This window comes from Saimiri boliviensis, chromosome 7, assembly GCF_048565385.1.
Source record: "Saimiri boliviensis isolate mSaiBol1 chromosome 7, mSaiBol1.pri, whole genome shotgun sequence".
NCBI classification, from domain to species: Eukaryota; Metazoa; Chordata; class Mammalia; order Primates; family Cebidae; genus Saimiri; species Saimiri boliviensis.
Genome location: NC_133455.1, coordinates 99,993,307 through 100,017,799, shown reverse-complemented (window position 1 = coordinate 100,017,799; position 24,493 = coordinate 99,993,307). Strand labels below are relative to the sequence as shown.

The window sequence follows — 24,493 nt, the reverse complement described above, 5'->3', positions numbered from 1 at the left end:
GTATTTCATTATTTTACTTTTCATTAAGAGAAAGAATCTTGCTGTGTCATCCAGGCTGAAGTTTGTGGTGCAAACATAGTTCACTGCAACCTTGACTTCCTGAGCTTAAGCAATTTCCCTTTAAACATTGCTTTAGTTGTGTCCCTTCCAGAAATTTTGTTATGCTGTGTCTTTGTTCTCATTGATTTCAAAGAACGTCTTTATTTCTGCCTTAATTTTGTTATTTACCCAATAATAATTCAGGAGCAGGTTGTTCAGTTTCCATGTAGTTGTGCAGTTTTGAGTGAGTTTTTTAATCCTGAGTTCTAACATGATTGCCCTGTGGTGTGAGAGACTGTTTGTTGTAATTTTTTTTCATTTGCTGCTGAAGAGGGTTTTACTTCCAATTATGTGGCCAATTTTAGAATAGGTGCTATATGGTGCTGAGAAGAATGTATACTCCATTGATGTGGGGTGGAGAGTTCTGTAGATGTCTATTAGGTCTGCTTGGTCCAGAGCTGAGTTCAGGTCCTGAATATCCTTGTTAATTTTCTGTCTTGATGATCTGTCTAATATTGACAGTGGGGTATTAAAGTCTCCAACTATTATTGTGTGGGAGTCTAAGTCTCTTTGCAGGTCTCTAAGAACTTGCTTTATCAATCTGGGTGATCCTGTATTGGGTGCATATATATTTAGAATAGTTAACTCTTCTTGTTGCATTTATCCCTTTATCATTATGTAATGCCTTTCTTTGTCTTTTTTATATTTCTTTGTTGGTTTAAAGTCCATTCTATCAGACACTAGGATTGCAACTCCTGCTTTTTTCTTTCTTTCTTTCTTTTTTTCTTTCCAATTGTTTGGTAAATCTTCCTCTTTAATTGGGGGCCTATGTGTGTCTTTGCACGTGAGATGAGTCTCCTGAATGCAGCACACTGATGTGTCTTGACTCTATCCAATATGCCAGTCTATGTCTTTTAATTGGGGCATTTAGCCCACTTACATCTAAGGTTAATATTGTTATGTGTGAATTTGATCTTGTCATCATGATGCCAGTCAGCTTGTTATTTATACACTAGTTGATGCAGTTTTCTCATATTGTTGTCAGTCTTTATATTTTATTATGTTTTTGCAGTGGCTGGTACTGGTTTTTCCTTTTTATATTCATTGTTTTCAGGAGCTCTTGTAAGGCAGTCCTGGTGGTGACAAAATCCCTTCACATTTGTTTGTCAATAAAGGATTTTATTTCTCTTTAGCTTATGAAGCTTCATTTGGCTGGATATGAAATTCTGGGTTGAAAATTTTTTTCTTTAAGAATGTTGAATATTGTCCCCCACTCTCTTCTGGCTTGTACGGTTTCTGCAGAGAGATCTGCTATTAGTCTGATGGGCTTCCCTTTGTGGACAACCCGATCTTTCTTTCTGGCTGCCCTTAATATTTTTTCCTTCATTTCAACCTTGGTAAATCTGATGATTATGTGTCTTGAGTTTGCTCTTCTTGAGGAGTATCTTAGTTGTGTTCTCTGTATTTCCTGAATTTTAATGTTGGCCTTTCTTGCTATATAATGCCCTTCTGTCTTGCTGAATTTTAATGTTGGGAAAGTTCTTCTGGATAATATCCTGAAGTGTGTTTTCCAAATTGATTCCACTCTTGTCACTTTCAGGTACACCATCAATCATAGGTTTTGTCTTTTCACATAGTCCCATATTTCTTGGAGGCTTTGTTTGTTCCTTTTCATTGTTTTTTCTCTAATCTTGTCCTCACACTTTACTTCATTAAGTCGACCTTCAATCTCTGATATCCTTTTTGCTGATTGATTGATTCAGCTATTAATACTTGTGTATGCTTTATGAAGTTCTCATGCTGTGTTTTTCAGCTCCATCAGATTATTTATGATTTTCTCTAAACTGATTATTCTAGTTAGCAATTCCTATAACCATTTATCAAGGTTCTTAGCTTCCTTGCTTTGGGTTAGAATATGCTCCTTTAGCTTGGACAAGTTTGAAACCTACTTCTGTCAATTCATCAAACTTATTCTCTGTCCAGTTTTGTTACCTTGCTGGCAAGGAGTTCTGGTTTTTGAAATTTTTAGCATTTTTGTACTGTTTTTTCCACATCTTCTTGGATTTATCTACTTTGGTCTTTGACGGTGATGACCTTTGATGGGGTTTCTGTGTGGATGTTCTTTTTGTTGATGGTGACGTTATTGTTTTCTGTTTGTTAGTTGTCCTTTTAACAGTCAGGTCCCTCTTCTGGAGGTCTGCTGGAGTTTGCTGGAGGGCCAGTCTAGATCCCATTTGCCTGGGTATCACCAGTAGAGGCTGCAGAAAAGCAAAGATTGCTGCCTGCTTCTTCCTCTGGAGGCTTCATCCCAGAGAGGCACCCACCAGATGCCAGCCAGAGCTCTCCTGTATGAGGTGTCTGTAGAACACTGCTGGAAGCTATCCCCTAGTCAGGAGCCATGGAGGTCAGGGACCCACCTGAGGAAGCAGTCTGTCCCTTAACAGAGCTCGAGCACTGTGCTGGGAGATCCACTGCTCTCTTCAGAGCTGACAGGCAGGAATGTTGAAGTCTGCTGAAGCTGTGCCCACAGCCACCCCTTTCCCCAGGCGCTCTGTCCCAGGAAGATGGGAGTTTTATTTGTAAGCCCCTGACTGCGGCTGCTGCCCTTCTTTTAGGGATGCCTTTTCCAGAGAGGAGAAATCCAGAGAGGCAGTCTATCTGTAGCGGCTTTGCTGCTCTGTGGTGTGTTCTGCCTAGTCTAAAATTCCAAGTGGCTTTGTTTACACTGTGAGGAGGATACTGCTTACTCAAGCCTCAGTAATGGCAGATGCCCCACTCCCCACCAAGCTCAAGTGTCCCAGGTTGACTTCAGACTGTTGTGCTGGAAGTAAGAATTTCCAGCTGGTAGATCTTAGCTTCCTGGGCTCTGTGGGGGTCTGTGTTGGTGGGACCCACTGAGCAAGACCACTTGGCTCCCCGGTCTCAGCCCCCTTTTCAGGGGAGTGAATGGTTCTGTCTTGCTGGGGTTCTAGGCACCACCAAGGTACAAACACAAAACAAAACGAAACAAAAACTTCTGCAGCTAGCTCAGTGACTGCCCAAATGGTCACCCAGTTTTGTGATTGCAACTCAGGGCCCTGGTGGTGTAGACACCCTAGGGAATCTCCTGGTCTGTGGCTTGCAAACACCGTGGGAAAAGTGTAGTGTCTGTGGCTTGCAAACACCATGGGAAAAGAGTGCACCATTCCTCACAGCACATTCCCTCATAGTTTCCCTTGACTAGGTGAGGGAGTGCCTTGGCCCCTTGCACTCCCTGGGTCAGGTGATGCGCTACTCTGCTTCTGCTCACCCTTCACGTGCTGTGCCCACTGTGTAACCAGTCCCAATGAGATGATCTGGGTGCTTCAGCTGGAAATTCAGAAATCACTCACCTTCTGTGTTGGTCTCACTGGGAGCTGCAGACTGGGGCTGTTCGTATTCAGCTGTCTTGCTCTCTCTGGTCTGGTCATTTTCTTTAAACTGGTTGTTATAGGAGCAGTGATAGCACAACAGATTTGGAGATATCTCCACAGATTTGGAGAAAGTCATCCTGCCTTCAAGTCTAGTTCAAGAAATTACATTATAATAATTATAATTTGGTACCTGGTTGGTGATACCAAATCAGGTACAATACACAATTTCCTGGTGTTATGATTTGACATCAGATTACACCAGTTATTATTCATAACCAGAAGTGATTTCTCATCTCATAAGAGCCAAAGCCAAGAATAGTGGTGACAGTTGATAGTAATGATTCTATGAGTACCCAGCATTCTGGTCATAGACACTTTCAGAACTATTGAGTTGAAGGGAGAAGGTGGTCATAGAACAGAAGATGGTAAGCCACTAGGGGCTCAGTGACAACTATCTGAGAGACAGTCATTGCTCTGGATTCCATGTGAAGAGAGCATTTCTCCTGATTATAGGAGATGTAGGTCAGAAAAGCCTGTGTAGTGAAGTATTGCTGCCTTCAAAGTGTAGAAAACCTCGCTAAATCTCCTTAGTGGATGGAAGCTCGCTGTACAACTTATTTATGAGACTATCTAGACATATACTAGCCCTTTTCACCTCAAGAAACCTTTTTCACATAAGATATCTATATCCTGCCCCTCGTTTTACCAAGTCATCTAGAGCAGCAGTCTCTAACCTTTTTGGCACAAGGGACTAGTTTTGTGAAAGACCACGTTTTCATGGACTAGGGTTAAGGAATGGTTTTGAGATGATTTAAGTGGATTACCTTTATTGCACACTTTATTTACATTATTATTACATCATGCAATAATACATAATGAAATAATTATACAATTCACCATAATGTAGAATCAGTGAGCACCCTGAGCTTGTTTTCCTAAAACTAGATGGTCTCATCTGTGAGTGATGGGAGACAGTGACAGATCATCAGGTGTTAGATTCTCATAAGAAACACACAATCTAGATTTCTCACATGAGCAGGTCCCAGTAGGGTTTGCACTCCTATGAGAATCTAATGCCACTGCTGATCTGACAGGAGGTGGAGCTCAGGCGGTAACATGAGTGATGGGGAGTGGCTGTAAATACAGAGGAAGCTTCACTCATTCACTTGCCACTTATCTCCTGCTGTGCAGCCTAGTTCCTGACTTGTCATGGACCCATACTGATCCATGGCCTGGAGGTTGGGGATCTAGAGCACTTGGAGAACTATCTGTTCTCCAAAGCTAATCAAATGCTATCATTAATGTATCTAATATTTTAAGAAAAGGTAACACTGTTGAGAGCCAAATAGGTACATGGCCCAGAGCAAGCTTAAGGCACTAACTCCTTTTTGAGCTCACCCGCTACTGAAGGCATAAGTTTGAAACTCAGTTTTGCCATTTACTGTGTAATGTATGCAATTATTTTCAGCATCATATTTCTCATTTAAAAAATGAAAGTAATACATTTAATACTTAACAGGAGTGTCAGAAAGCATATTAGCATGTGGTAATTTATATGATACAATATAAAAGTAAGAAATTTTTATTTTCAGCAATTAGAACTAACTGCCATCAAAAGCCATCAGTATGTCTTCAAGCTGCATGCCCAGAAAGTTGGATTGGTTTTCAAAGAAAATGTTTCTACTTTTCTGATGACACCAAGAACTGGACCTCAAGTCAGAGGTTTTGTGACTCACAAGATGCTAATCTTGCTCTGGTTGAAAATTTCCAGGAACTGGTAAGAAAATAGTTCTGGCAACAATAAAATATTTAGTCCTACAAGAATATGTGTTCCTATTAAATTATCTAAGAGGTAGGTTTAGACACCTGCTTATACATTGATTTTTTTTTTAGCATAAGAAGAGAGTAACCCAGCATGTATTACATATTACAGCAAACCATCTAAAATTACCTTAACATTCATGGCAGGAACAGGCCCAGAGGGCAAGCAAGCCAGAGCCTTATTTGACTTGTGAGCCAGAACTGTGCTAATAAAGATTGGAAAAGCATTGGTAAAAACACAATTTTAAGTTTGTATGAAGTTAGTAACATTGTTTTAAAATAAATTAAGCAGGGCTGGGCACAGTGGCACCTGCCTATAATCCCAGCACTTTGGGAGGCCAAGGAGGGTGTATCATTTGAGATCAGGAGTTCAAGACCAGCCTGGCCAACACAGTGAAACCCCATCTTCAATAAAAATTATAAAAATTAGCTGGGCATGGTGGTAAACACCTATAATCCCAGCTACTTGGGAGGCTGAGGCAGGAGAATTGCTTGAACCTGGGAGATGGAGACTGCAGTTAGCTGAGATCATGCCACTGCACTCCAGCCTGGGGGGCAGAGTGAGACTCTGTCTCAAAATAAAGTAAAATAAAATCACCTAGCAAGAATGATGTCAGAGAGGATGGTGGAGTAAAAAGCTACAAGAATATGTTTTACCTGAATCTAGTTAAACACTGGCAGCATCAAGGGAAGAGTTTGATGACAAAGATGATAAATTTTGGTTAATGTCAGTGAATTTCAGCCTTTTCACTCAACAATAACGATTTTCCACACCCTATTATTGCAGGGAGCCATGGGAACTGCTGCCCATGCCCCTGGAATGAATTCCTGCAGCCAGTGTGGACAATAAGAACTTTTTCTCTAAATATCAGGGTTATTGTGGATTTCTGCCTTTGGATGCTGAGGGACAGATGCACAAGTGGGCTATCATTGCTTCAATCCTCATCAGCTGAAGTAAAGAAATAGTATGTGTTTTTTCTCCATTTGGGAAGCAGCCATTTAAGACTACTGTTGTTAGATAACTGGATGACTGCAGTGATAACAGAACAGAAATTTCAATGACAGTAAACAACAGAGAATATGCATTTTGTAAAAAATAGTTTGGGAAAATCGTGAACAAATGACTCTGAACTACAACAACCAAGATTTGACAATCCCTGAAGAGCAAAAGAATTAAGTTACCGAAGTTAGCACAACATAGTACTCATAATGTCCAATTCTCAAAAAAATAAATTACAAAACATGCAAAGAAAAGTATGGTTCACTCACAGAAAAGATAATCTGACAGAAACTATCCCTGGAGAGGCCCAGATATTAAAAATATGGGTAAAAAATGTTAAATCAGCTGTCTTAAGTATATCCAATGAGCTAAAGAAAACAAGTAAAAAGCTAAAGCAAACCCAAAACATAATAAATGAACAAAATTAGAATATCAATATAAAGGTTGAAATTGTAAAAAAAAAAAAACAAGCAAAAATTACAGAGCTGAAAAGTACAATGAGTGAAATGTAAAAAGAATAATGAAAAACTCACTTGAGAAGTTAAACAGTAGATTTGAGAAGAAAGAGATCAGAAAACTTGAAAATAAGACACTTGAAACAATCAAAACTAAGAAAAACAAAGAGAAAAAATGAAGATAAATAAACAGATTCTAAGAAACCTGTAGGACATCACCAAACATATCAACATATGCAAAGTAGAAATCCAAGAAAGAGAAGAGAAAGAGAAGCAGAAAAATACATTTAAAGAAATAATAAACAAAACTTTCCAAATCTGAGGAAATACACAAATATAAACATACAAGAGGCTCAATGAACTCCAAAAGGGTAGACTTAAAGAGAACTACATTGAGACAAATTATAGTCAAGTTAACAAAAGTGAAGAGATAAGTTTGAAAGCAGCAAGAGTGAAGCAACTCAACATTTTCATAAGATGAATAAGGTTAATAGCTGATTTTCTCTGAGAAACCATGGAGATCAGAAGGCAATGAAATGGCATATTTAAGTATCTGAAAGAAAAAATAAATAAAACTGCCAACCACAAATTCTAGACATAGCAAAGTTGTCCTTCAAGAATGAAGGAAAAAGTAATACATTTTCAGATAACTAATAATTGAGGGATTTTATTACCAGTAGACCTATGCTACAAAACTTGCTAAAGGGAACCTTTTAGGTTGAAAGTAAAGGACACTAGACAGCAATTCAGAGCCCAACAAATAAAGAATATTTATAAAGGTAACATTAGAGATAAATATAAAACCCAGAATTACTGTATGTGTTGAATAGTTTATAACTTCTCTTATTTATAACTATCTATATTTATATTTATCTATCTATAATTTCATAGGCAAATGCATAAATATTATAAATCTTTGATGGTGGTCACATAATGTGTAAAGATGAAATCTGTGACAATCTTATAAAGCAGGAGGGATGAAGACATATGTGATCAAAATGTTTGCATAGTTATTGAAGCTATGTTGATACTATAAAATTATATCATTACAAGTTTAAAATGTTAAGTATAATCCTCAAGGTAACCACTAATAAAATTACTAAAAATATACAGAAAAGGAAAAAAAATACACTATACAAAATCAACTAAATTCAAAAGATGGCAGTAACAGACAACTTGAGAAACAAAGAGGTAAAAGATAAGAGAAAACAAATAGTTCAATGGCAAAAGTAAATTTTGTTTTAGTAATTACATTAAATAAAAAAGGATGAATTTATCCTATTAAAGGACAGAGATTGACAAGTTGGCTAAAAAACAAAACAAATTAAAAAGGGAAACAAGACTCATATGTTGTCTACAAGAGACTCACCTTTGATACAAGAAAGTTGAAAGTAAAAGGACTGAAAAAGATATTCCATACAAATAGTAACCAAAATAGTGTTGAGTTTTGTCAGACAAAATAAACTCAAGTAAAAAATCACAAGAGACAAAGAAAGGCATTATGCATTTAAAAAAAGTTTGATATAGCAAAGCAATTATTAGTTATAAAATATATATACTTAATATAGCTGGAAAATATATGAAGCAATAATTGCTATAATTTAAGGGAGAAGCCAAGAGTTCTATGAAAAGTTGGAAAATGAAACAGTCCACTTCCAATAGATTAAACAACTAGACAGAAGATCAATAAGGAAATAGAAAATCTGAACAACACTATAAACAAATTTCTAACAAGCAGCTACAGAATAATCTACCCAACAAGAGCAGAATATTGATTCTTCTCAAGTGCACATGGAACATTCCCCAAAATAGACCATACGTTAGGCCACAAAACAAGTGTTAATAAATTTGAAAAGTTTGAAGTCATAAAAAGTATCTTTTGTAATTACAATGGAATGAAGCTAGAAATCAATAACAAGAAAAACTGGAAAATTCACACATATGTAGAAAATTTAAAAAAAACTCACTCTTAAACAGCCAGAGGTCAAAGAAGAAATCACAAGGGAAATTAGAAAATACCTTGAGACAAATGAACAAAAAATACAAAAAGCATGTTTATGGTATACACTGAAAATAGTTCTAAGAGGGAAATTTATAGCTGTGAACACATAACTAAAAAAGAAGAAAGATCTTATATCCATAGCCTAACTGTACACTATAAGGAACTAAAGAAGTAAAGCAAAAACAAGTCATCTTTATGATCTGAAAGAGTAAAAGATTCACCTAAGAAGTTCCTAAATTTACTAGTCATAAAGAAAAATGTTTATATATTTAATTGCATTAAAATTCAGAATCATGAGGGCTGACAGGCTGCCAGTGGCTCTCTTGGCGTCTCGACGTTTTGGTCAGCAGCTTTTGTCCCATTCTCTCCCTCCACTTCTTGAGTGAACAGCCATGAGCTGGACTGTGCCTGTTGTGCGGGCCACCCAGAGAGTGAGCTCGGCGGGGGTGAATTTCCTGTGCCCGGGGATGGCCCGGTGTCTGCCGCTCAGGGGCACCTGGCTCTTCACCCCGGTGAGCAAGACGGCGACTGTGAAGAGTGAGCTCATGGAGAGTTTCACTTCCGAGAAGCCTGTTCATCACAGTAACGTCTCCATCGTAGGAACTGGGTCGGTGGGCATGGCCTGCGCTGTCAGCATCTTGTTAAAAGGCTTGAGTGACGAACTTGCCCTTGTGGATCTTAATGAAGGGACACTGAAGGGTGAGACAATGGATCTTCAACATGGCAGCCCTTTCACGAAAATGCCAAATATTGTTTGTAGCAAAGATTACCGTGTCACAGCAGACTCCAACCTAGTGATTATCACAGCAGGTGCATGCCAAGAAAAGGGAGAGACGTGCCTTAATTTAGTCCAGCGAAATGTGGCCATCTTCAAGTTAATGATTTCCAGTATTGTCCAGTACAGCCCCCTCTGCAAACTGATTATTGTTTCCAATCCAGTGGATATCTTAACTTACGTAGCCTGGAAATTAAGTGCATTTCCCAAAAATCGTGTTATTGGAAGCAGCTGTAATCTGGATACGGCTCGTTTTCGTTTCTTGATTGGGCAAAAGCTTGGTATCTGCTCTGAAAGCTGCCACAGATGGATCCTCAGAGAGCATGAAGACTCAAGTGTTCCTGTGTGGAGTGCAGTGAACATAGCTGGTGTCCCCTTTGAAGGATCTGAACTATGATACGGGAACTGATAAAGATCCTGAGCAATGGAAAAATGTCCACAAAGAAGTGATTGCTAGTGCCTATGAGATTATTAAAATGAAAGGTTATACTTGTTGGGCTATTGGCCTATCTGTAGCTGATTTAACAGAAAGTATTTTGAAGAATCTTAGGAAAACACGTCCGGTTGCCACCATAATTAACGGCCTCTATGGAACAGATGAAGAAGTATTCCTCAGTATTCCTTGTATCCTGGGAGAGAATGGTATTACCAACCTTCTAAAGATAAAGCTAACCCCTGAAGAGGAGGCCCATCTGAAGAAGAGTGCAGAAACACTTTGGGAAATTCAGAAGGAGCTTAAGCTTTAAAGTTGTCTAAAGCTACCATTCTGGCCAAGTGCAGTGGCTCATGCCTGTAATCTCAGCTCTTAGGAGGCAGAGGCCGGAAGATAGCTTAAGCCCAGGAGTTCAAGACCTGCCTGGGCAATATAGCAAGATGCCGTTGTCCACAAAAAGAAAAAAAAAAAAAAAAAAAAAAAAGACAAAAATAAAAATAAAAATAAAAAAAGAGAGTAAAACTACCACTCCGATATTGTTGAAGAGATCATAGATACAGGATATTTTAATCAAAATTTTGAAAAAACTTGAATTCTTAAAAGATGGAAACAGGAAAGTGGGTAGAGTGACTTTCCTATTTATTTAGTCCTCCAGCTCTTTTATTTAGCATCCAGATGTTGGATGATTCTTATTTACAATTCCTAAAGAAAGTGTTTTTGGTACCTCTGATGTAGCAGCACTTGGCTTGTTTTATATATATATATATATATATATATATATATATATATATATATATATATATATGTAGTTGGCATTTGGTTCCCAAAAGTAGGATGTAGGTATTTAATGTGTTGTAGAAATTCTGCTTCTTTTCATTAGATGTATGTTAGTTCATTCTTGCTGGCTTATACCTATGTTCATTTATATGCTGTAAAAAAAAAGTAGTACCCTCCTCTACAATGTAAAAAGTATGTACATTAAAAAAAATGCATTAGTATATACAGTCTTTTGTTTTGCCTCCCTCAGTAGTTGATAAGCCCTATTTGTTGAATGAATAATACAGCAAGGCATATCATTTGCTTCATGAGAAAACAGATCACAGACCCAAAGGCTTAAAACAGATAGACGTTAAAATAGATATCGGCCACACTTTCCCAGTGTAATGGTGAATGATGAAGCCTTGGTTCCAGATGCTGAAGTGCTCATAACTCTCAATCTGCATTTGAAGTTTCTGGATAGTGCATGTTGACAAGCAAACATAGCAAAGAAAGCCAGCCTACAAGGCTGGTGTGAGGATAATTTGGTAGTTTAGTGTCATTCCTTTTTTCTTTCTTTCATTTCTTACATTAGTTTGGTGTCATTTCTCCCTCCCTCTCTCTTTCTCCTCTCTCTCTCTTTCTCTCTCTGTCTTTCTTTCTCTCTTTCTTTCTTTTTTTTTTTTTTTGATAGAATCTCACTTTATTGCCCAGGCTGGAGTGCAGTGGCATGATCTTGGCTCACTACAACTTCTGTCTCCCAGGTTCAAATGATTCTAGTGCCTCAGTCTCCTAAATAGTTGGGATTACGGGTGTGTGCCATCACGCTCAGCTAATTTTTGTTATATTTTTAGTGGAGAGGGGATTTTACCATGTTGGTCAAGGCTGGTGTGAAACTCCTGGCCTCAGGTGATCTGCCTGCCTTGGCCTCTCAAAGTGCTGGGATTACAGTGTGAATTACTATGCCTGGCCTGGTGTCATTTCTTAAAATTGACAAAAAGCATGTCCTGCAGCCTACAAATTCTATTCTAGAACAAGTGCCAAGAATGTCATGGTAGAATACATTCCAAACTCAATAAAACCCTGGTGTCAACCAATAGTATAATACATAAATTGGGGGTCAGTCAGACAAAGGAGTACTATACAGAAACAAAAGTAACAAAATTATCAACAATTTTTCTCAGTTTTAAATTATCTTCTTTTGGTATGTATGATAATATAGCATATCTATTCTTTATTACTAAACAAAACAAAATAAAAAAGAAAATTATGAGTAGTTAAGAATATGGCATAGCAGTAACATTTCTAGGAGAGGATGGTTTATGTTAGATTAATGTTTTCTGAAATGTTCTCTGCGTTTTCTGAAAGAATTTCCTGTTGAGATATAAGGGCCCATCTGACCATTGGATTGGTTTGAGCAGAGAACAAGACCAACCATGGAAATGGACAAACGGTACTGAATGGACAAGACCGTAAGTTCTGAAAAATACGGCAGTGATATTTGTATTTGAATTTACTTTGCATGAAACCTAAAGTATTCTCTAGTTACATGCTTTAAAAATTCTCATTTTAAGATTAGTTATAAAAGAAGGTGGCGCCAACTTGTATGTTGCAAAGGTTTCACAAGTTCCTCAAAGACTGACTGTGAACTTGACTCCAGGTTTATCTATGTCATTTTTGAAGACTTTCATTTCAAAACACACGATACAGTATCTTTAAGTCTGTTCCTTACCTCCACAACAAAATTAATATGTACTTGTCCTCCTGATCTCACAGTGTTGACGTGAGGAACAGAGGTTTTGATGTATCAGAGAAAGATTGTGAGTGACAGCAATTATGTCTATTATTTAAAATAAGACAATAGTTTTAAAATTTTAAAATGAGTAAAGTTTGGCACTAGAAAATTTAATCTCAATTGTATATTCATAGAATCTTTAGATTAATAAAGAGATTTGAGATAATGCTATAAAAATTGGATTCCCAAAATTTGACTCAGTGTTTGTCTGAGAGATGAATTTTGAAAAGCTGCTTTATTATAATGTATTCATCAGTATTGGAAATATAACTGAGTATTTAATAAAAAGGGCCCCAGACTGGAAATTGGCAGATTTGAAATGAGTTTTTTCTCATTAGCTTTTGACCTTGGATAAGAAGATAAGTTTTAGAAATCAGAGAACATGTACAATCATACAGTTTTATCTACACTGCTTAGCACAGGGTGACTGCTTCATAAATATTTGCAATTAACTTTTATTTCTTGTTTTACAATACTGAAGTAGTAAATTTTCTCTACCTATTTCTAGAAATGGGTTTTTGTTTGTTGTGTTTTTGAGAGATAGAATCTCACTCTGTTACCCAGGCTGGAATGCAGTGATACCACCATGGCTCACTGCAGCCTTGACTTCGTGGGCTCAAGTGTTCCTTCCAGCTCAGCCTCCTGAGTAACTGGAACTACAGGCATGTGACACTATGCTTGGCTGTTTATTTATTTAGCAGAGATGGGATCTCACTATATTGACTTGGCTCGTCTTAAACTCCTGAGCTCAAGTAATCCTCCCACCTTGTCCTTCCAAATGTTGGAATTACAAATGTAAGCCACCATACCCAGTCTCTCGAAATATTTTAAGGATCAAATATATTGTTAAATAACCAGTTGTTGGAAACTGATCATTACTTAAAAAAATGTAAAATGTTATATGATTAAGGTTTAGCATGTCTTAACAATTAGCAAATCATATCATAGACCATAGTGATTCTAATGAGCAAACAGGAAAAATTTATAATGCAAACTCTGACCTAAAATATCTGTGCCAGACCATCTTAACTCAGCTAAATAGCACTGCAGTTTTAGTACTAAAGCCACCAGGGAAGTGGGAGAAATAAAATCAAGCATGGATTTTAGAAAGAGCTGCTGAGTCTTCAGTTACTTAAGGAAGCAAAATACTGGGAAACTGTGTAAAGAAAAAAAGCATGAGCCTTCTCCCATAAGAAACTGAAGCTTTGGATATAGTGGAAATAATATGCTTACAGACATGATATAAGTTTGATTCATGACTTTGCACTGTTCCTATAGTTGATTTATAACGTCTTCTGCTAAGCAAGGCCCATTAACTAATTAATCACCAATACACAAGGAGAAAATCAGGACTTAGGCACACCACCACCACCACCACAACAAAATTATCTGTAATAGTGTAACCTCTCTTTACTTGCCCCCTTTCCAAAAGAAAGGAAATGGAAATAGGCGTAGCAGTCTCATGGACCTGGTATAAATCCTGGTTTTACGTGCTATACAACCTTGAGGAATTCAGTTTCCTTGACTATAACAGAACATAATTATTAAAGGGTAATTATTAACATTGAAGAGATAATATTAACAATGCATATTACTTTTAGAGACTGAATTAATGTTAGTTTTCTCATTCCCTTATCTTCATTCTCTCTGCTTTGGAAGAAATGTTTAGTGGCCAACTGATTCTGCTTCTGTTGCAGGTTTCCTATCACGGGAGAAGGAGAGTGTGCCTATTTGAATGACAAAGGTGCCAGTAGTGCCAGGTACTACACAGAGAGGAAGTGGATTTGTTCCAAACCAGACACATATGTCCAGATGATACAGCAAAGCCCTAACTAATCTTTAGAAGCACATTGGAACTGATAACCCCATTTAAAAATGAGCAAAGAATTAATTTTATATACCAACAGGTATATGAAAATGTGCTTGATGTCAGTAATAACCAGGAAAATACAAATCAAAACCATAAGAAAATATTATCTGTTTTCACACTGCTAATATTACCTGTTCTCACACTGCTAATGACATACCCAAGACTGGGTAATTTATAAAGAAAAGAGACTTACTTGACTCACAGTTCCACATGGCTGAGGAGGTCTTACAATCATGGTAGAAGGCAAATGAAAAGCAAAGCCATGTCTTATACGGTGGCAGGCAGGAGGACTGTGCACAGGAACTTCCATTTATGAAACCATCAGGTATCATGAGACAAGAACAGATGGAGAAAACTGCCCCCATGATGCAATTATCTCCACCTGGTCCTGCCCTTGGCATGTGGGGATTACTACAATTCAAGGTGAAATTTTGGTGGGGACTCAATGAAGCCCATATCAGATGGCTATATCAAAAGACAAGAACTAACAAGCATTGGTGAGAGTGTGAAGAAAGGGGAACACTTGTACACAGTTGGTGGGAACACACTTTGGTACAGCCATTAGAGAAAACAGCATGGAGGTTCCTAAAGAAATTAAAGAGAGAACTACCATATGAACCAGCAATCCCTTTTCCACATACATACCCAAAGGAAATGAAATCTCTACCTCATAAAGATATCTATACTCCTGTTTATTATAACACACCATTATTCATAATAGCCAAGATATAGAATTAACTGAAGTGACAATTAACAGATAAGTGGATAAAGATACACACATATTATATATATTATAGAATATTATTCAGCCTTGTAAAAAGAAATCCTGTTATTTGAAACAACATGAATAAAACTATAGGGAATTATATTAAGTGAAATAAGCCAGACACAGAAAAAAAAGTTTCATAATCTCACTTATATGGAAACTTAAAAAAAACAAATACATAGAAATAGAGTGGAATGGCGGTTGCCAGAGATAAGAAAAATGGAGAGACACAGGTCAAAAGATGCACAGTTGTAGTTACAAAGGATGCATATGTCTAGATATGTAATGTACAGCATAAGGACTATATCATCTTGCATTGTGTACTGAAAACTTGATGACAGCAGATTTTAGATGCTCTTACCACACACACACACACACACAAACAAAAAGAAAGGTAAGTATGTGAGATGAAGCTAATGTTAATTAGATTAAGTGCAGTGATTACTTCGCTACACATACATACATTAAAACATCACATTATGCACATTAAATATATACAATTAAAAAGCAGCACACTGGGAGACACATGATAAATTGCTATGCACAATTGCTATTTGCATTTTTAAAAGACATTTTAAGTTTATTTTTTAATTTTAACTAACAAATAACTGTACATAATAATGGAATACAATGTAATGTTCTGATATATGTGTACAATATGCAATGATTAAATCTAGCTAATTAACATTTAATCTTCTGACATATTTATCATTTTTTGTGGTGAGAACATTGGAAATTTATTCTCTTGGCAATTTTGAAAGATACCATATGCTGTTATTAACTACAGTCACTATGCTGTGCAATAGATCTCAGAAGTTTATTCCTCCTAACTGAATCTTACTACCCTGTGATATATGGGGAAAATCTCCCTATTTCCCACCCCTAGTCCCTGGTGGTTGAATACACAATGGGGAGAAAAGTCTTTTCAATGAATGGTGTTGGGAAAACTGTATATTCATAGGCAGAAGAATAAAATTGGACACTTATTTCACACCATATGTAAAAACCAACTGAAAATCGATTAAAAACTTAAACTGTATAATGACTAAGAGAAAACGGCAAAAGGTCCACACTGTTGGTCTGGGCAATAATTTTTTGGATTTGACCTCAAAAGCAGATGCAACAACAGTGAAAATGTACAAATAAAATTGCAAAAAACAAAAAAAAATTCTTCACAGCAAAGGAAACAACAGAGTAAAGAGAAAACCTACAGTTTGGGAGAAGATATTTCCTAACTACTGTTCAGGCTCAGAAATGGATACCCTAAAATATAGTGATTTGACAGGCAGAACTGATGAAGCCTCAAGGTCTCTCTGACCTCCTCCTCAACCCCTGTTTCTCAATCCTCTGTCCTTCCCAAAGCACAGAAGGAAGTTGGTTTCCGAAGTTCCTTTACCTGCCTTAAATTCGGACTCTCCAAATAAGAAAACAGTACTTCTGGTGCCTTCCATGTGTTTTCATTAACTAAAGTCATATTGTAGGAAAAAAGACGGAAGTCTCTTAACACACATGGATAGATTTTTGTCACAAACCGTTGTCTGCTCTGCAAGCCCAATACCAGGCCATTTGTATGATCTTCACCCCATTAAATTCTCCTCAAATTATTTACTATCACCCCAAAATTATCCACACTTTCCCATCTCCCTTTCCCTTAAGATCAAGTGTATACAACCATCTATATCCATTGCATGGTGGGGTGATCACTCTGTGATTCTCTCCATGCATGGTAATAGATTTATGTCATTTGTCCTATAAGTCTGCCTTCTGTCAGTTGATTTTTAGCAAAACTTCAGAGGGGGAAAGAAGTTTTACTTTGGCCCCCAACTACACATTCAACAAGGGGTTAATATTCAAACTATATAAAAAACTCAAACAACTCAAAAGCAAGAAAACAAATAACCTGATTAGAAAATGGGCAAAGCACCTGAATAGACCTTTCTCAAAAGAGGAAATACAAATGGCCAAATGATATAGAAAAAGAAAAAATGCTCAATATCACCAATCATTTAGGGAAATGCAAATTAAAACCACAATTAGATAGCACCTCACACCTTTTAGAATGTTTGTAGTCTCACCCATTCTGTTCTGAGGGAAAAAATGAATATAAATTAAGTTTCACATTATCTTTTCAAATGCAGGAATCTGTTCATTCAGTTTCTCTTTTAAGTCTTTCTCTAATGTAATTGTTTGTTTGCAATTCAGTGTTTCCATATTAAGATGTCTAGGTCAAGACTAAGGATTAAGTAACTCCAGATGATACAGCAACTGGTGATCTGAAACCCCAGCTGGTTCCTATTATTGAGGTCCGTGGCCTTTGGTTCCCTAGACTTACATATTCCTGTTCTCAGCAGAGCAGCTTAATAATGACCCTGACATTCAGAGTGGGAACAAATAGAAGCTGCTAGCCCTCACTAGCCAGTGAAATTCACATTTATTTAGTAAAGTTTAATTGACAAAGGCTTGATTTAACATCACTAGAGTTTAAAAGATTAAAGCATAGGTTTCAATGCCCAAAACAAACACCGTTAGTGAGTAATATCCCTGGTTGGCCTCCTCCTGAGAAGGCCATCTGGCTTAAAGGTTAGTTTTAAGAACACATGAGTAAACAAGTTATTTAAATAAAATTTCCCAGCATAATCTAGCTATTGGCTTTTTTATTTTAAATTAGCTATACGTAAAGGGAATTTAGGCTGCCTTCAGCTGAAACTTTTACTGAAACTATGAAAAAAAATTAGGCCTTCCAAAAGGGCTTGAGACGATATTTTATAACTTCCTCTACTATTTTTTCCTTTATATTTTTGCCACCACCCTGAATGAATTCCCACAAAATAACTATTGTATTACACAGGCAAAAAAAAAAAAAAAAAAAAAAAAAAAAAAAACAGTATAAAAAAGAATCTGATTGTAGTCTCAAAAACAAAAATTATTGTTGAATGTGCACACAACTGACAAATAGAGGAGTGAAGTAGCAGGGTAGGTTAAGATACCACTCAAAATGTAAAACGGATAGATGAAGAGTTAACAGACATAAAGAGATTCAGAGCTATGGATAACTAATGGAAAAACTCAAATACTTGTTCTCACATCTGAATGAGATGTGTCCTCACAAAATGAGGGCACAATGAGTTTGTGTCCTCACAAAATTTCCTATGTTGAAATCTAATACTCATTGTAATAGTATCATGAAAGGAAAATAAAGCTCAGGACTCTCAAATCACTAAGCCAAAAGGAAAAAGTCAGGTTGGGAGTTGCATCAGGGAAACTTGTCTCTGATTTTATTTCTAAGTAAGATAGCTACAAAGATTTAAAAAGTCTATATTCCTTCCTCACAATTTACCCACTAGGAAATTCCTTGTGGGTCTCAATATTTTTATCCTAAATCAGTTCTGTTGAATTTCACACTGGCAATGTAAATTTATAGCTTATCTTCATAGGTGTGGGACAAAGGACAGAACTCTAAGACATCTCTCTGCTCACCTGTGACAAATGCATATTTGGTTGCTTCCTCTGCCCTATTTTTAATGTGAAATTGCAGATTTACTGAGCCAAACTGAACTATAAGTGACTATTCTTCTACTTATCTCTCACGTGTAAGTTGGATATCAGTGAAAGGATGATCAAAGACTCAAAAGAATGCAACTGTTTGTCTCTTATCTACCCCTGATCTGGAGTCCCATTATTCCCTGCTCCCCATTGAGTCATCCTGACTTTATGGACTGAACCAATGTATATCTGACACATATTGGCTAATTCCTTATGTCTGTCTAAAACGTCTAAAAGTAAACTGTACCTCAACCAACTTGGGCACATGTTACTAGGACTTCCTGAGGTTGTGTTATGGGCACATCCTTAACTTGGGCAAAATAAACTTTCAAAATCAATTAACACATGTCTCAGATATTTTTGATTCACAACATTAACAGCTGGGGCCTTTAGAAGGTGATTAGGTCATAAGAGCTGAGCCATCATGAGTGGGATTAGTGCCCTTATAAAAAAGGCTACAGAAAGCAGCCTTGTCCCTTTCACCATATGAGAACAGTGATTAGCCACTATCTATGAGGAGTGGGCCCTTGCCAAACACTGAATCTGTCAGCACCTTGATCTTGGACTTCCCAATGCCCAGCACTGTGAGAAATAAACAAACGTTTATTTCTCACCTGGTTTATGGTAATTTTTTTTAGCAGCCTGAACAGACATTTTATCTACTTAGGAGGGCTAGAAGATTATAAGAAAAAAAAAAAGAAAGAAGGAAAGAAAGAGAAAAGTAACTATCTGAAGAATTTACAAAGTCGGTATAATATAATCACTGAACCTGAGCTATGCATTACTTTGGCGAGTGTCAAGGAAATAATTCTAAAAACATGGAGAATATATTATTATATTTACTATGATCTTCAGGAAATTATTTGGTAAAAACAAAAATAAGGGAGAAATTTGAAAAAATATGTATCTAATGTTGGCCCTAGTTGGTGCTATGAAGGCTACTTTTATATGCCAATGGAAAAAATGATGAAATAATTGCTTCTGTTGACAGTAAGGGTTTTAATGTAGAAACTGAAGAATGCAAAATCTTCATCTTCATCCTATGAAATGTGTGTGGCCAAGAAAAGATAGAGCTCCTATGATTCTCTCAGTGTCTACAGTTTTGTTTTGTTTTTGTGATTGACTGTAACGGCAGAAAAAGATTGAATGAATTAAAATGTTTTCTCTTCAGAGAAGTCTTCCTTCTGATGTAGGGCAGTCAATCTTTTCCTGAGCCAGGTATCAGTTTAGTGTTTCTCAGCTTTAAGCCATGCTTTCATTACCTGCTCTGGATTAATAAGCTAGAATATTTAAGCTTTTCCCTTTGTAGTGAGTTGATGTTAAGCTTGTGAGCAGAGGACAGCTGAGGGACATTGTGTAAGGAAGGGATTTCTCTTCCTGGTTCTGATTCTTCTGGTTTGTTTTTTTTTTTCCTCTCTTTTTGTTCTTGCTATGCTTGAGCAAGGCATAAAATTAACATAAAAATTGGTCAATGACTCTGTGGCAACAAGCAGGAACAAAAGCAAAAACTATTCTGGAGTTGCAATATCATTCAGCCGTTAAAAACATGCAGTACTGATACCTGCTGGTTAACCTCTGAAAATATCATGCTAAGTTAAAGAAGACAAACCAAAGGTCACATTTGCATGAATCCATGTATGTGAAATACCCAGAATAAATTAATTCATAGACAGAAATGTAGGTTGGTGGTTCACAGGGGCTGGGGGTGGAGGTGGGGGAATGAGGAGTAACTGCTTAATAGTATAGGGTTTCCTCCTGGGGGGATAAAAACGTTTTGGAATTAGGTAGAGGCACAGTTGCACAATGTTGTGAATGTAGTAAATGCCACTGTATTTTCATTTCAAACTAGAAAATTTTATGTTATAATGATTTGATCTCAGTTAAAAAATAACTACTCTGGGTGACAATTCCACACGGTGGTGAATCATGGTTCCTCTAAAGGAAGTCACGGTTTGTCAGGGATGGTCGGGATGGCATGTCTGCCAGGGATCTCTCGACCTGCAAGAGGGTCCCAAAACCTGGAAGAGAGAGTGTGCTTAAAGAAATAAAGGGAGGGACGGGCGTGGTGGCTCAAGCCTGTAATCCCAGCACTTTGGGAGGCTGAGGTGGGTGGATCACGAGGTCAAGGGATCGAGACCATGGTAAAACCCTGTCTCTACTAAAAATACAAAAAAAAAAAAAAAATTAGCTGGGCATGGTGGCGTGTGCCTGTAATCCCAGCTACTCAGGAGGCTGAGGCAGGAGAATTGCCTGAACCCAGAAGGCGGAGGTTGCGGTGAGCCGAGATCATGCCATTGCACTCCAGCCTGGGTAACAAGAGCGAAACTCTGTCTCAAAAAAAAAAAAAAAAAAAAAAAAAAAAAAAAAAAGAAAAGAAAGGAAAAAAAAAGAAATAAAGGGAGACAGAAAGTGTGGGGGTCTGGAGGGCTGGATAGGCTGTGCCTAAACGGCAAATTTATTTTTCAAAGGCCAGGAATAAATACACTTTCTTTGCTCTGGTTTACGTCATTGCAAGAGGAAATGTAAATCTATACCTTACATGGCCTATACAATAGAGAAGTCAGATACACAATCAGTGGTTGTAAAAAGTAATAGAATTTCCTGTGATCACAAAGCTTATTTACATCCAGACATTATTCCTCATGGCTGCAGGTATTTTTGGTTTGATCCTGTTTTAGGACTCACATATGAAAAGGTTTTCTGGTTTTGCTCTTCAGAATATCTTTTAACCAGATTCTCCTTTGTCTGCTCCTGACTCAACTTATCTCAACTCCCCCTATTCAAGAGTCTCTGAGTCTGGATCAAAGCCATCTGCATAGTGGCATTTGCTTTGCAAATATTCCCACAGTTAAACCATTATCTAGTGTACAAGGCAGTCATGCAAGTAAAGAAAAGGTTAAAGCTATTCTTAAAGAAAGAGTCATAAAAGTCAAAAGCAGAAACTCGTTGCTTGTATGGACTTACTTAGTCTAGCAACACTGCATAGTTTAGGCCCAGACGATATCGTGGTTGATATTAGAAACTGATCAGTCATCTTTCAGTTCCTTCTTTCCAATAGCTCGACTGCCTCCAGCAGGAAACTGTGCTTGGGATCAAGCTCACCATACAGTGAGACCCACACCTTTTGGGGGTCTCACACAGGAACGTTCCCCACAAAGGTTATCATCAGTATACAACTGTCAAGCGGCCCCATGTATGCTGACACTAGTTAGCTGGCAGAGTGGGTTTCAGAGAGAAGCGGTTCAGTCACTCAAAAAGTGTTTTATGGAACACATATTACATGTTAAGCACTGCAGCACAGCAATGAAAAAGACAATTCTTGCTTTCATAAGTAATATATTGTTAATTTTAAGAAGGTTGATAAATGCATGAGTAAATAACTGACAGATCTTATGTGTCCCTATTAAAGATCTTAAAAACTTTAAAACAGGGGAGAGAGATCCAAGATGGCTGATCACTAGCAGCTCGGGAATGTAGCTCCCAGTGAAAACGCAAAGAACGAGAGGACGCCGCACCTTCACATGAATTCTTGTTGCTCACGCACCAGGAGATTCCCAGCGGAGGAGCCCCACGGGTCGCCAGCGCGACTCTTGTGACTGGCGAGGCGGTTTTGCCGGCGCCTCAGAGCGTCGGTTCTCGGTGCAGAGTCAGAAAAGCACCACCAATCTTAACGCCACTGACTTAGTCGGTGCAGTGGGTTGCTAAGATTTCGGCGCTGAGAATCAATAAGTTGGACGTCCACTCAGAAACCCAATTACAAAGACGGTAATTATAAAGACCACAGATGGATAAATCTACAACGAAGGGAAGAAAACAGCCAAAAAAGGCTGAGAATACCCAAGATCAGAACACCTCTTCCTCAGCAGGGGATCCCAGTTCCTCATCAGCAACGAAACAAGGCTTGATGGAGAACGAGTGGGTTCCAATTACAGAAGCAGGCTTCAAAACGTGGATAATAAGAAACGTCTGTGAATTAAAAGAACTTGTTCTAACACAATCTAAAGAAACTAAGAACTTTGAAAAAAGGTTTGACGAAATGTCAACAAGAATACAAAATTTAGAGAGGAAAATAAGTGAATTGATGGAGCTGAAAATCACAATACGAGAACTACGTGAAGTATGCACAAGTTTTAACAGCCGAATTGATCAAGCAGAAGAAAGGATATCAGAGGTCGAAGACCAACTTAATGAAATAAAACTAGAAGACAAGATTAGAGAAAAAAGGATAAAAAGGAATGAGCAAAGTCTCCAAGAAATATGGGACTATGTGAAAAGACCTAATCTATGCTTGATAGGTGTACCTGAATGTGACGAAGAGAATGAATCCAAGCTGGAAAATATGCTTCAGGATATTATTCAGGAAAATTTTCCCAACTTAGTAAGGCAGGATAATATTCAACTCCAGGTAATACAGAGAACACCACAAAGATATTCCTCAAGAAGAGCAACTCCAAGGCACATAATCATCAGATTCACCAGGGTTGAAATGAAGGAGAAAATACTAAGGGCAGCCAGAGAGAAAGGTCAGGTTACCCACAAAGGGAAGCCTATCAGACTTGCAGCAGATCTCTCAGCAGAAACCCTACAAGCCAGAAGAGAGTGGGGGCCAATATTCAACATCCTTAAAGAAAAGAACTTGCAACCAAGAATTTCACATCCAGCCAAACTAAGCTTCATAAGTGAAGGAAAAATAAAGTTTTTTGTGAACAAGCAAGCACTCAGAGAATTCATCACCACCAGGCCTGCTTTACAAGAGCTTCTGAAAGAACCACTACACATAGAAAGGAACAAACAGTATTAGCCTTTCTAAAAAATACCAAAAAGTAAAGAACATTAATATAATGAAGAATTTATATCAACTAATGGGCAAATGGCAGTATTAAACTCACATATATTATTATTAATTCTAAATTTAAATTGACTAAATTCCCCAATCCAAAGACAGACAGCCAATTTGGACAAAAAACTAAAACTGTATGCTGCATCCAGACCCATCTCACATTCAAGGATACACAAAGACTCAAAACAAAGGATGGAGAGAGACTTACCAACTAACCAGAGAGCAAAAATAAATAAATAAAAAGCAGAAGTTACAATTTTTGCCTCTGATAAAATAGTATTTAAAGCAACAAAGATCAAAAGAAGCAAAGAAGGACATTATATAATGATAAAAGAATCAATGCAACAGCAAGAAGAGTTAAAGGTCCTAAATATATACGCACCCAATACAGGAATACCCGGACATACAAGACTTATAAAGAGACTTAGACTCCCACACAATAATAGTGGGAGACTTCAACATTAATATTAGACAGATCAATGAGACAGAAAATTAACAACGATATCCAGGACTTGAACTCAGATCTGGAACAAGTAAACGTAATTAACATTTATAGAACTCTCCACTTTACACAAAATATACACTCTTATCAGTACCACATCATATCAACTTAGAAGTTTAAACGAAATGTTGGTTGGCTCCTTGTTTGTTACTCTCTTCCCTCATTTTCTTTCATGTCTCCATTATTAAGGATAATTATAGGCATACCCATATTTAGACTGCATTCTAGCCCGGGCAGCAAAGCAATACCCCTATTCTCTCTCCCTCTTCCTCTTTCTCTTTCTTCCTCTTCTTTATTCTTTTTCTTATTATTCTTTTTCTCTTTCTAAAAAAAAAAAAAAATAGTTACTTTGTTATGGGATACTTAATCTATAAAAAAAAAAAACTTCAAAACAATATACTGGCGACTCTAAAGGATGTGAGCCATTGTTCTCCCAGTTTCAAGCCTTCCTCACTGATGAAGTGGAAAGTCTAATCCAAACATATGCTTCCTTGAATTTAATAT

General features: G+C 37.4%; 2 protein-coding genes across 7 annotated transcripts in view; both read left to right on the top strand.

The window, feature by feature from the left end:
* The window catches only part of CLEC2D (C-type lectin domain family 2 member D), a 36,396-nt gene extending 17,115 nt beyond the window's left edge, over window positions 1–19,281 (top strand). For 4 of the 6 annotated variants that reach the window (XM_003926673.3, XM_074403106.1, XM_074403105.1 and 1 more), the window contains 3 exons: window positions 5,024–5,208; window positions 12,042–12,145; window positions 14,166–19,281. In XM_003926673.3, the coding sequence (XP_003926722.1) occupies window positions 5,024–5,208; window positions 12,042–12,145; window positions 14,166–14,304 (428 nt within the window). In that variant the 3' untranslated portion in view covers window positions 14,305–19,281. Of the gene's footprint in view, window positions 1–5,023; window positions 5,209–12,041; window positions 12,146–12,247; window positions 13,125–14,165 lie in introns of those variants that run through there. The other 2 variants (XM_074403107.1, XM_074403109.1) reach the window with 2 other exon arrangements.
* On the top strand, window positions 5,233–10,606 carry LOC101029986 (L-lactate dehydrogenase A-like 6B). The gene is given in 2 exon segments (XM_074403103.1): window positions 5,233–9,857; window positions 9,859–10,606. Coding segments are annotated over 2 exon segments (1,128 nt in total). The 5' UTR covers window positions 5,233–9,101; the 3' UTR covers window positions 10,231–10,606.
* Window positions 19,282–24,493: the final 5,212 nt, after the last annotated feature.